Below are 14508 nucleotides of genomic sequence, written 5' to 3' on the forward strand. Positions count from 1 at the left end.
CCCAAGTGGTTGCAATGGCCAGAGCTGAACCAATCCAAGGCCAGGAGCCAGGAACCTCTTCTGTGTCTCCCATGCGGCTGCAGAGTCCCAAGGCTTTGGGCTGTCTCCAACTGCCTTCCAGGCTATAGGCAGGGAGCCGGATGGGAAGTGGGGCCACTGTGATTAGAACCGGCACCCATATGGGATCTCTGTAGGTCCAAGGCAAGGACTTCAGTCACTAGGTTATTGAGCCAGGCCCAAGTAATGTCATAATGAAAGAAAAATGGCAATTTATTAGCATTGTTGGAATTAGAATGGTAAACACCATAGTGGGACTCAGGGCAGGGGAAGACAAAAGGAATAAATATCAATTTCTGACTAAAGAATCAAGTAAGCCAACATTCAATTTTAGATCATTTTAAACTTTCTCAAAATACATTTGTAATCACTTTAAAGTCCCAGGGATCAGTTGATGACATGAGCGATATAATACCAAAATAAGCTACAACATTATTCCCCAAACTCAGCTCAGATCATACTCCCCCATAACTACAGACAATGAAATGGAGCTATTTGAAAGCTCTTCACTGGAATTCTAACCCTGAAATATGTGAGGGTAGGAGCAAGGGTCCTAAAGAACAGTGGAAGTTCTGTGGTTGCTAAGTAATTAGGTTGCTAACTACATTCGCTAAGAAAAAGAAATTACAAGATTCAGAAAATTGCAATAATGAGTCTGAATGAAAGAAGCATCTTAATTATTATTTCGAATCATGTCAAAGAGTTTAATATGGGACAGAAGGCACGGTTAGAATAGCTTGATTAGATGTCCTGATACAGAATACTGCTCACATTTAGGTGTTTAAATACAAACAGTAATGTTTCAAACTATATTACTCCATGAAAGGAACCTATCAACCTTCGAAAAAAAGGAAACCAAAAATAAAATGAACATTAATGAGGCATCACAGAACAGAAAATAGACAAACATTAAACCATGTTGAAATATGTGACTTTTTAAAAACTATGAGGGTTACTTGTTAAATAACCGAAAATATCAAACTAAAAGTGATAACTGGTATACTGCAAAGATTTTTCACTCTTTAAAGAAAAAGCCAGAATAGTAAGTAATATAGTATTCTTTTATGATACCAAATCTAACTCTTTCCACACAAATTGACTTCTGCTTTTTCCTAGCTGAGTCCCCTGGGAAACTACAGAATGGAATTTAGTGGTCCTAGAAATAGCTGAGTTGGTCATTTACGTTTGCCTTGAGGTACAGATTTCATTCATTCATTCAACAAAGTTCACAGAAGTCTTACTCCAAGGGGGAAATACGGAGTTGCAGAAGGACAGCCTATCAAATGGCAATAAAAGTACTCACTGGAGTCAGAAGATAGAGCTGGAAGATATTTTTAAGAAGCAGATAAAAATGGACTTCCTTATTTTCAATTAATTTTGGGCAAGGCACTAGGGGGCATGAAAGGGAATCAAGTTATCTTGAAGAATATTCCAAAAGTGTGAAACCCAATGAGAAGAATTTGAAGATGCTTTAAATTAGGATGAAGCAAGGGACACATCACAGGAAGGAGTTGGGTCTGGAAACTTTTACACAATGCATGAACTCTGCTGCCCAGGATTAGAGCTTCAAGACTAATCTGAAGAGAGATAGAAAGCCTTTAGTAGAAACTGTTTCAAGTGAAATCAGATTTACTTACATAATTAGTTAGAATACCCATAACATTTTTATGTATTTGTATACATAAACTTTGTTCTATATAAAGTTGCTGCATTGAAATTAATCCATGAATACTGTCAACTAAATTTGCACAAAAGTACCTTAATCATACACTGGGGAAGGATAAATCCTTTGATAAATGATGCTGGAAAAAACTGGACTATATTGGCTAAAATTATATCTCTGCCACTCATATGCAAAAATCAGTTTAAGATAGATTAAAAATTACTAAATCTAAGACTTATGAAGTTGCTATGAAGATATGAAGTTGCTGGGAAAGAAAATGTAAGAGAAACCCTTCAAGTCATTGAGGTATATGAAACTTTTTGGATAAAACTTCCTAAAGTATAGGTAACAAAATTAAAACCATACAAATGGTATTATGTCAAAATGAGAAGTTTTGGCACAGCCAAGCAAACAATCTATAGAGTGAAGGGACAAGATATTTATCCAACAGTAGATTAAAATCCAGAATATATCTGAAAATCAAAAACTACCAATGGACAAAGAATCTCAATACATCTTAAAAGAAATAAATATGGAGAATATATATAAAAAAATACTCAACATTAGTAGTCATACAGGACGTGCAAATCAAAGCCACAATAAGATTTTACCTTACTCCTGTCAGAGCAGCTATTACTTAAAATAAGGAAAACTACAAACGCTGGGAAGGAGGTGGGGAAGGAGGAACTCTTACACACTGTGGATGGAAATATAAATCAGTGTAACACAGCCACTATGGCAAACAATATGGAGATTTCTCTAACACAAAACAAATTCACCTGAAAGCAAACTTGCTATACGATTTAGTAACACCATTATTGGGTATATGCCCAGAAGACATGAAAACATTTTTCAAAAGTCACCTATACTATTATGTTCCTGTATCACTGGTAACAGGAATCAAAGTATGAATTAAACATCACCATGTGAGTGGCTAAAGGAAATGCTGCATAGGCAGACAGCAGACTGCCATTCAGCTATAAAACAGAATGAAATTCTACCATTTGCATCAAAGTGGATGCAACTTGAGGACACCAGGTTGAGTGAAATAGCCAGATACAGAAAGATGACTACCACTGTACCACAAGATCAGCCCCGTGATTATTTTATTTGGAAATAAAATTGCTTCACTCCAATTGCTTTTCCCCTGCCACCAAAATCACATATTAAGCTTTTTGTGTATCCTTGAATTTCAATAATATGCTAATATTTTAAAACATCAAACACAGAAAATCTAACGCACTTTAAGATACATTTTTGTGATGTTTTATAGATTTGACTTACAATAAATGTCCTGTTTATGATTTTACTAGTTTCTTCCTAGTTCTACTTCATAAAATATCTATCATTCTGTCTACTGCCTGTCTGTCTGTCTGTCTATCTATCTATCTATCATCTATCTGTTTCATTCATTCATTCATTCATTTGAGTGGCAGAGAAACAATGAGATTTAGATACAGAAAGAGGTGGAGGAACCTTCAATCCACTGGATCACTTCCCAAACTGCTACAAAGACTGAGTATCCCATGTGGGTGGCAGGGACTAAAAGCCTTGCGTCATCTTCTATTGTCTTCTCAGGTACATTGATAGGGAGTTGATTGGAAGCATAATGGCTGAGACCCAAACTAGTCTCAGCTCATCTCAAGCTCACCTAATATGAGATGACAGAATGTACAATGCCAACTCCCTATTTAGCTTTCTTCTGCCTTATTATTTTAAGATGCATTTTATTGGAAAGGCAGATTTACAGAGAGGAGACAGAAAGATCTTTCGTCTGCTGTTTCACTCCCCATGTGGCTGCAACAGCCAAAGGTGAGCCTTTCTGAAGCCAGGAGCCAGGAACTTCTTCCAGGTTTTCCATGCGGGTGCAAGATCCCAAGGCTTTGGGCCGTCCTCAACTGCTTTCCCAGGCCACAAGCAGGGAGCTGGAAACGAAGTGGAGCATCTGGGATACAAACCGGTAGCCCTATGGGATTCCAGCACATGCAAGCTGAGGACTTTAGCCCCTAGGCTACTGTGCCAGGCCCCAACACACTTAAGTTTCTTGCACTTTTTTTTTTTAACTAAAAGAAGGAATGCGTCATAATTCGATGGTCACATGATTGTAAACTCAGTAAGGAAAAGCTCTGTGCTCTTCTTACTGTAGTAGTTCCAGTTTAAGCATACTTGCCTTTTACTGCCTATCACAGTAGAAATTATAAAGTTGCTGAAATATAAAAGAATATTTACATATTAAGGTCATATATATATGATGAAATGGAGGGGAAATGTGACTTTAAAGGATGTAGGCTCTAACATGAGTGTATGCCTTTCCAAGCACTTTGTTGTTAACCTTAAAATGTAAACAGAAAAAGATAGATGATATACCCCCAGAGACAAATGAAGGGAAACATGGACATACGATGGCTTGGCTAAGTTCACACTACTCATCATAAGAGGACACACTGACTCTTCATAATTATTCAAATAAGAGCATTCTTCAGAAACAGACACTTTTTAAAAAGGGATTATATATTTCAAAAGTATTTTCTCTCTTCTGAAATCAACATATTAAATTTATCCTTTTGCCAGTAACCTTAAATATGGAATTAGTAAACCAAATAATTGGAACATCAAGTGTAAGAAATGTGTATGTGAACATAAATTACACCACAATCCCCAACAATTAGGTCACATTGACCTTTCCAACACCTTGGTGTCACCTTGTGATAAAGGCAGAAGAGACAGATGATAAACCCTCCCTCACACATAATGCAAGTAAAACCTGGAGACACTGCTGGGTTGGCCAAGTTCCTGGTGCTACCTGACCAAGAGCTGGGATTGATCTGAAGATTGGTTCACTCTGTGTTTTTACCTACGCTATCTTGGGAACATTGTCTTACATATACATGGTTCTCTCAGCTATAAGACAAGTAGACAAACATTGGCATCTGTATGCGATTGGGAGTGTGAAATAATTCATTAGAAGTGGAAGTACTCACATCAAGGAACACCAAAAATACTGAAATTGTTTTAAAATACAGAGCAGGCTCCAAAATGGGTAACACAAAAGAAAGGGATATTAGGGAAGACATTGGGAAGGCCTAGCCCATATTCAGATCCCAACTTGCTGCCCACAAGCTACATGGCCTTGGGCATTAAATTACCACCCACTCTGTCCAAAAACTGCAGTTTGTAAATTGGTAATACTTATTTGCATTGTGATTATTGTAAGGATTAGATCAGATAACATATCTAAATCACCCTTTTTAGTGTCTAGTTCATGATAAACCTTAAATAAATACTATCACTATATTGATTTATATGTGTATTTTGACTGAAGTAATCACTAGGACTTTGCATTTCTCAATTATTTTGGAGTTCCCTACGATGATATTGAAAGCAAAGTTACTCCTAAGGATTGTTCTATAAGGCACTGTTTTATATGCTTTACCTCGTCTCAAAAAATTTCTTTTCAAGAACCTACCCGGAATCCAGAGATGCAAACAAGAAACAATGGTCAGACACATTCCTTTAACAAAGAAGCCCAAGTAAATTACCTACAGAATGTAGAATCAGAGTTCCAACCTTGGACATGAATTAAAACCCGTTTCATCTAGGAATAGCCAAGCAACTCCTAACCCTAGCACAAGTTTGTTTACCTAAGTAGTTACCAAAAGATGTAACTCAAAATAATAGAAAATAGACTGCTGTGGCACAGCTAGTTAAGCAGCCACTTACCACATCTGCATTCCACTGGAGCACAGGTTTTAATCTTGGCTGCCACTCTTCCAACCCAATTCCCTGCTAATGATCCTGAAAATGCAGTGGAAGATAGCTCAAGTGTTTGGGCCGCTGGCACTTGCAATGGGAGACTCCTGACTTGGACCTGGCCCAACATAGTACTGATACCATTTGGGAGTGACCCACAGATAGAAGAGCTTCCTGTTTCAGTGTCTCCCTCTTTTCCTGTAACTTTACTTTTCAAATAAAATCTTTTTCAGAAAAAGTGGAAAACATTACAGGTGAATTTGAGATGGGAAGAAGTGAAATACAAATATGCAATGAATATTGCCTATAATTAGAGCCCACCTATCATCTCTTCCACTAACTCAAAAAATGCAAATACATATGAATGTATTTTATAAATATATGTATACATTAGTTATTATATACTATATTACATAATTAACACCATGCATTGATATAGTGATTAATATATTATATATTGTGTTATTAATATAAAACCAGCATGTTACATTAATTATATTGATGTTTTATCAATTCATATATCACTATATTATATATATATAATATATAGTATATATACACTATATAGTATATATTATGTTATATATGTTATACATTGTATAGTATAATTATACTATATATTTTAGTATATAATTATATAGTTTATGATATACTATACATAAAATATAACATAGAATTTAAATATATATTTATACACCTACTATTTCTAGATGTAAAATTCTTGAGAACCGAAAGAAATTGTCTGCTTGATAGTCCATGCAATATCCAGTAGCACACCTGACAGAACCAAGATTGGCTATCTAACTTAAGAACACTGAGACCCAAGATGGCCGAATAGGGAAAAGACATGCTGATACAGATCACACAGAGTAACAGAAGAGGGAAGAACTGAATCACCGAGAACAGTTGGAGAGACGTTTGCAATGAAAATTCCACAAAAGGAAGAGAACTGTCTGGCAGCAGTGACCAGAGCATCCCTGACAACTCCTGCGGCTGGTAGCTGGAGGAGAAGTTATCTTTTAGGAGCATGCTACACAGCAATCAGCAGGGAAGAGACAGCCTGTGAGTAGAGGCTGCTGTATTACACATGTGTCTGGAGAATTTACTGGGGGCATAAATGTTCAGTCCCTACTGACTTTGAGTATGGCCTCAAGGATTGGTGAGGGGCAGGTCCACTTGGAATACTCCCTGCTTCTCGTGTCTTCAAGGTGCATGAACTCAACCTCATTCAGTTGGACAGCTGGCTCTAGGGGATGCCACAGGGGAAAGTCGGAACAGCAGATTTGGGAGGCAGAAGAAAGGAAATCCAAGCTAGAAATCAAATCTTTGGCAACATCTCAGTCAGACCAAAAAAATTTTTTTAAAAAGAAAAATTACAAAAACTAAAAATATTGTTTGAGCTTTGTAGGATGCTATCAAATGAAAAAGTATACTTGTCTGACGTGTTCTAGAACATGTGGAAAGAAAATGAATTAGAAGATCGATTCAGGAAAATCTAACAAAAACGTCGCTAATTTGGAAAAAGACAGAAGTTCTATGTGCTTCCTGTACATGGACGTCCCTAACAAACATGATCAGAAAAATCTTTATTGTGACATTATGGTGAAACTTTCAAAAGAAAATTATTTTTAAATTTTTCTGAAATGTAAGAGAAATTCCAGATTGCTTCACAGGATGGATGTCCAATTAAACTCACAGCTAGTTTGTTCTCAGAAACTTTATAGGCTGGAGAGGTCTAACTACTAAAAGCGAAATAAAACAAACTGCCCAGGCAGAATGTTATACCTAGTTATGTTGTCACTTATGAATAATGGTGAAATCAGCACCTTCTAAAACAAAGAATTTGGCATCACTCACCCAGTTTTTCAAGTGACACTTAAGTGTGTGATACACACAGAAACAGACTATTGAAACAAGATTAATGTAGAAAATATCCTATGAAAAGTAAAAACACAAATCCAAAATAATAGGCGTATTTGTGGAAAGATGTCAAGACAATGTTTTTATTTCTCAATAATTACCTGGCATATAAATGGCCTAAATCCTTCAATGAAAAGATACAAACAGGATGAATGATAAAACACTACACAGAGATTAAAAGTAGAATTAAAAAAGATATTCTGTGCTAATGGAAAGTAAGCACAACAAAGAGCAGTCACCCCAGCACCAGACAAAATATAGCTTAACACAAAAACAGGTGAAAGAGACAAAGAAGTGCATTATAGAATGATTTACGGATCAAATCAGCAAGAAGATGTGAATGTAGCAAATTTATATAAACCCAATGCCAGGGCAGCTGACTTTTTAAAATAAATCCTTATTGATCTAAAGGAAACATAAGCCTCAATGAAACAACAGCAGACTTCAACAAAGTGCTTTGCTCAATGGACAGATCAATTAGACAGAAAATCAATAAAGAAATAACAGAATTAATCTACACTATGAACCACCTGGCCCTAATTGATACTTATAGACCATTACATCCCACAACAGTCACTACAGACACATTCTTTTCATTAGTACATCCAGACCATATATGAGGCATGAAAGCAAATCTCAACAATAAAAACAACCATGAAATCACACCATGCATGTTGTTGGATCACACTGGAGTGAAGCTAGACATTAACAATTTAAGAAACAATATGTCTCACTTAGAAGATAGTACCTGTATATTGTAATATTAGTGCAATCTAACAACCTGTATCCAATGCAATAAGATAATGCGATATAATCTATAAACCAACAATTAATGTCAGAATACTTAAGATCTACATCGAAAAACTGTAAAACCTACTATACCCTCAATACACTATGTTAATCCGTAATGGGGAGGGAGTACAGGGAGGTCTTTCAGGACCATAAAAAGAGTGAGGAAAAAGTACAATATAGCCTATCAAGATCAAATCTGGTAATTCATAGACAACAGACTCAAAGCGGCACTAAACAATAGTAAAACTACTATACCAATGCATGAGGGGGGAATCAGGTGCGATCCTGACAACCTCTTAACAGGAGGTCATGTGCGTGGAGCAGGGGGGCACTCCAGAGTGGAGCAGGTGGTAAGGAGGAAGCTTGCATCCCAACCATGAAGACTTCCAGACCTTCACCACAAACTATTAATACGAGCAACAAGGACTATATCCCAACTGCCAAGGAGGCCACAGGGAATTGGATGCCCTCGGAGGCCTAGAACTCTGAGGTCACCCACCCCCAACCGGAACTTCCGCAGGAGATGGAAGAAGTCCAAACACTACCGTGCAGAAACCAACGTCATCGGAAAGACAACCAGAAGCCCTGAGCAGTCCGCAGAAACAGAAGAACAATAAACGTCCTTCGGGACCAGGGAGGAGAGCTTTCTCTGGTCCGAGCCTGGCTCCACCTCTGGACCCCCACTCTCCCTCGCAATGACCATCGGGGTCGCTCCAAAAACCCCTCATAGCAAACAATCATACAAACTAAAAAAACCTAAAATAAATAGACAAACAACAAAAAGTAGAGCTTGAAATCCGACAGGAAAGAGCTGGCGTGGATTGGCTCATACCTCACTAGGTGCGACACAAAGATTAGTCACTCCTCACCATGGTGTTGAGGATTTTCCTGCACCCCCCGCCCCCCAAAAAATGTTCTGCACCTTAATTGACAAATGTCTAGTTAGAGTTACAAGCCAGTCTAGATTATCCTAAAATCTGCCAAGATCAGCAAAATTATACTTCAACACAACAAATGGCTAAATACTAAAATGAAATAGACACGAGACAGCTGAATGGTACCTTATAGCCATTTTAAGGTATATAAACTAAAATTTAAATGTCAATGAGCTAATCATAGTTTGTGGTTAAGAACTTGCTTTTTTTTTTTTTTTTTACATACTGGTTACTCAAAACCATGTCAATTCCATAATGTTGCAAATTGCTGTTGATGTTATATTGGGTCTCTTAATTGACTGGGATGATATTCTACCAGCTCTAACTTCGGACCAGAAATGGTCTCCCCAAGAAACTGTTCAACCCATCTGGACAATAAGTAGCTGGACTCTATGCTTGGTATACGTTTGCAAGGAAAGAATCTTGATTGAATTTGAACTGTAATGCTGCATCAAGGTGGAGGAATCCACCAGGAGGGAGGGGCGTGGAGAAGGGTGGGGGGATTCCCAGAGCCTATGAAACTGTCACATAATGCAAAATAATTAATAAAAAAAAGAAACAATATGTCTCATCCACTTTCTCCCATTCCTCAACTACACTAATCTGTGGTCCATGTGGGCATGCATCCTTCTTAGCTATGTAAACATCATCAAAAATAAAATAAATTTATTATAGCAAAAAATGCATAAACCCATGCAGACTGAATAATGTGCTCCTGAATGAACACTGTGTCATAGAATAAATCAAAAGGGAAACCAGAAAGTTACTAGAAATGAAGATGACAACATATCAAAATCTATAGGATGCTACAAAAGCAGTTATGAAAGTTTATATTAATTGGTGCCTACATCAAGAAATCTGAAAGGCATCCTGTAACTGATTTAGCAAGCCATCACAAGACCTAGAAAAACAAAACCTCAAAAATAGGAAGGAAAAATTGAAGAAATAAGCGAAACAAATAAAAAACAAAGATACAAGGATTAACAAAATAAAGAAATAGCTTTTTATGAAGAGTCAGCTTTTTTGAGGAGCCAGCTTTTTTAAACAAAATAAATCGATATACCATTGATTCTACTAAACTTCCAGCCAAAAAGCAGAAGACATAAATTAGTAAAATCAGAGATGACAAATGAGAATTTTATAATAGATATTACAGAGAAGAAAAAGAATCATTGGGAATAGCCACAAACAACTATAAGCCAACAGATAGGGAAAATCTATAAGAAATTCATAGATTTTCAGATACATAAAATTTACTAAATTTGAATCATGAAGACAAAATTTAAACATATCAATTAATACAGAGAACAAATCAGCAGTAAGAACCCTCCTAAAAAGGGAGCCAAAACCTGGTGGCCTCAATGCTGAATTCTGTAAAACTCTCAAGAAAAATTGATCTCAATTAGTCTCAACCACTTAGAAAAACTAAAATGGAAGGAATCCTTCGCAACTCCTTTTTTGAGGCTAGCATTACCTTAATTCTTGAACCAAAAAGAGATACCACAAAGGAACAACTATAGAGCAATATCCCTGATGAACACATATGTGAATATCCTCAAAAAAATGCCAGTTAATTGGTTCTGGCACAATGACAAATTGGCTAATGCTTCCCTTGCATGCACTGGGATACCATATGGGTGACAGTTCATGTCCTGGTTTCTCCACTTCCCATCCAGCTCCTGGCTGATGGCCTGGGAAAGCAGTAGAGAAAGACCCAAAATCTTGGGACCCTGCAACCACAAGGGAGATGAGGAAGAAGCTCCTGGTTCCTGGCTTCAGATTGGCTCTAGTCTGACCCTGCTGACTGAGTAGTGAACAAGAGGATGGAAGATCTTTTTTTTCTGCAACTTCCTCTCTCTATAAGTCTGCCTTTCCAATGAAAAATAAATAAATCCTAAAAAAAGAAAACGCCAGTTAATCAAATCCAAAAATACACCAGAAAGACCATCTACTCATACCAAGAGGGATTCATCTGTGGTAAGCAGGGATGTTTGAATGTATACAAATCAATAACCATAATACATAATACTAAAAAATTGGATAAAAACCCATATGATTATCTCAATTGATACAGAGAAAGCAATTGATAAAATTTTTGATAATGAAAACCTTAAGTAAATTGGATACAGAAGCAATATTCCTTCATACGATAACTGCATATACTTCATATTGATTTGGAAAATGCTGGAAGCATTTCCTCTAAGATCGAAAACCAGACAAGGATGTTTACTTTCACCATGGCAATACAGTGCAGTTTTAGAAGTTTTAACAAGAGCTACTAGGCAAGAAAGAAGCAATTAAAGGGATAAAGATTGGAAGGAGGAAGTCAAGCTATCCCTGTATGACCAAAACTCTACTAACAGATTATTGGCACTCACAAGAGTTTAATACAACTGCAGGATATAGAATCAATACACCAAAGTTAGTAGCCTTCGTAAACACACACAATGCTATCACTGAAAAACATTCATAAAAATCAGTGTCATTTAAGATAGCTACAAAGCATTTAAATAACCTGAATAAATTTAACCAAGAGGATGGACATTCTTTATAAGAATAACAAAAAATTTATAGAAGACACATGCACAAAAATGGAAAAATCTTCCATGTTTGTGGATTGGAACAACTGTCATCAAAATATCCATATCACCCAAACCAATTTACATATTTCATGCAATCCTGCTGAAAACATTAAGGACACTCTTCTCAGATGTAGGGGGAAAAATGCTAAAATTCAAACATACTTATTGCAACTCAAATCATAATAGTTAAAATATGGAGCCAACCCAAATTTCTATCAACTAATGCCTAGATATAGAAAATATGGTATATATACACACACAAAAGTATCACTCGGAGAAAAAGATTTTTCTCCACAATTCTTAGTGCTTACAGTTACAATGACCTGCATTTACAGATTTTTTTCAAATTTCGTACCAGTGTTCCAAAATGACTTCAAGGTGTCACTGAACACTAAAGCATTGATGCAGTATTTCTTATTTTGGTGATCAACATTCTAATGTATTCTGATAGCCTTTAGCAGAAATGTGCAGGACAATGAGATGGACACAGTTTCAGTGACTTTAAAAAGTCACTTCTTAATGAACTTTCAATCACACCAACAGCATGCAATGACCTTACCGGTTCGCCTTTGTTCCCTTTCTGGCCGGGTAATCCTGCGTCTCCCTTAGAAAAAAAGCAAAAAACAAAGGAATTTCTCTATTAGAAAGCATTCTGTAAGCTAAAAATATTTAGTAAGCTAAAGCTCTGCTTCTCTGTGACCTGATACTCATCCCTTCATTGAACACCTTTTCCTGAGGTTCAGACACCACTTGAAATCATCTGCTTCAGGAGCTTAATATGTAAATGTATCCCTGGGATACAGTCAGAAAGGAAGTGATAGTACTTGGCAAGTACTCTGCTGGGGAAATGAGTAAGTTTCCTTTTATCTGATATAGCCAAGAAGGTAGCCATAGGTGGTCATAGAAGAAGGTCACCAAGATGCCACCCAACCTACTTACCAGACAGGGCTTAAGACTGTAATTAACATCTGTGAAAGGGTTCATATGTAGGTCTGTGGTACCAGAGGCCCTGACACACACCTCCAATCCACTGGTTTACTCCCTGGTTGGCCATAATGGCCAGGGGTGGTTCAGGCTGAAGCCAGCAGCCAGGCACTTTTGCCAGGCCTCCGACATGGGTAGCAGGGGCCCACATGTTTGGAACATGTCCACTGCTTTTCGTAGTCAATCAGTAAGAGACAGATTGAAAGAAAAGCATCTGGGACACAAACCCATCGCCCAAATGGGAAACAGGAATCACACCTGCAGCTTCACTACTTGCAAGGCCACATCCCAGGCCCCTGCAGCCTATTCTTGACAGATCCTACATATACAATACCTGCTGTTGCTGAGATGGTTTCTCCCTTCTATTCATTCTAACTCAGATTGGCTTAGAGCAATTCAGATGAAAATGTGAGAAACCCAATCCCCAACTTTTTTATTTAGCCTGCTCCCGGGATGAAGTAGCTTTGGCAGTTAATTCAACTATCACTAGAGGGCAAGACTCAGACTGCATACCAGCCTAGCTGATTGTCTGCTGTCAGTAGGCACAAATTAAACCCAGCATACCTTGTGTGGAATGCACTGGCACAAGTCTTTCAGTTCCTGCTCCGCTGGAAGGTATGCAGACATTTTACTGGCATGAGTGGTTACTGATGACGATGCTGTACTTCCAAAATCATCATGTACTGAGCACTAAAACCCAAAAAGAAAATTGAGGGAATGATGTCAATTCCAAACATGGATTCCCACCAAATTAGATATGGGGTTGTCTGCAAGAACTTTATTCTTACTAGCCGTAAGCTGACACCAGTATGTGAGTCTGTCGCACTACATTTTCACAAAGACCCATCTGATGACAGTATAAAGCAAATGAGTTAAGAATATTAATCTTATTAATGAATTCTAAAGCTATACTATGTCATTTTATAATTCTTATAGTAAAATAGCTTACACAAGTAAAAACACATACTTGGAAATAAAAGCAAAAATCAAACCATGTCATTAACCCGTAAAACAGTTATTTCTATAGCATAATTACAAAAGCCTTGTATAGAAAACTACCATTCTCTAATTAAAATATGCTTTATTCTACCTTATTGTCCTTTAAAAACATTCTAAAAACTCTTCACTGACATAAATGAGTGATGGATTGCATACATAACATGCTGGACATAGGATAAAATAGATGATTTTGCTTAAAAAAATTAATCCTTATACAGAAAGTGAAAGGGGAATATGCATATTTTCTTCTCATACCTAGGACCGCACATATTTTATGACTATATTTGCAATTGCAGGGAGAAAATAAATTAGGGGAAAGAATTCATACGTTATTTTTGTATTCTAAAAACTACTCAAGGAAAAGTATTTTTAGAGCACAAAACTAAAATAATGCCAGTGGTTATCTTCTACGATTGGAGGGTTTTTTGTTTATTTCCTTTTTTGAATTTGGCTACATTTCCAACTTTTTATAAGTAATTTTGTAGCAAAAATTATTTTGAAAAATAAGTAGCACTCTTTGTGTTGTGTGATGACAAAACTAACAAAGCTAGCACCCAATACTGTGAACTAGTTTTCTATCTTCACCATTAGTTCTTTCATAGCCAATTTCTTCATATGTAATGATTTTAGTTATCTCAGTAAATTTCAAACTCTAGTCATTCAACTCTAGTCACTCAAAAATCTTATCTAAACGAAACCAGACTATCAATAAAATAGTTCATTCATATTGTAGGACTTGGTTCCAATTTCCAAGGTAGCTCTTGGCCCTGGATCCTAAGTCAGATGACTAAGCCTCTCTTAGATTCCACACTCTTGCTCTAGACAA

General features: G+C 36.9%; 1 protein-coding gene across 1 annotated transcript in view; it reads right to left on the reverse strand.

Annotated features, from left to right (window-relative positions):
• COL19A1 (collagen type XIX alpha 1 chain) overlaps nucleotides 1-14508 on the reverse strand; it is a 341639-nt gene that overhangs the window by 272722 nt on the left and 54409 nt on the right. Inside the window, exons 7-8 of the mRNA XM_058669675.1 lie at nucleotides 13248-13373; nucleotides 12259-12303 (exon numbers count right to left, since the gene is read on the reverse strand). Of these exons, the coding sequence (XP_058525658.1) occupies nucleotides 12259-12303; nucleotides 13248-13373 (171 nt within the window). The remainder of the gene's footprint in view (nucleotides 1-12258; nucleotides 12304-13247; nucleotides 13374-14508) is intronic.

Source organism: Ochotona princeps, chromosome 1 (assembly GCF_030435755.1).
Source record: "Ochotona princeps isolate mOchPri1 chromosome 1, mOchPri1.hap1, whole genome shotgun sequence".
In the NCBI taxonomy this organism is placed as follows: domain Eukaryota; kingdom Metazoa; phylum Chordata; class Mammalia; order Lagomorpha; family Ochotonidae; genus Ochotona; species Ochotona princeps.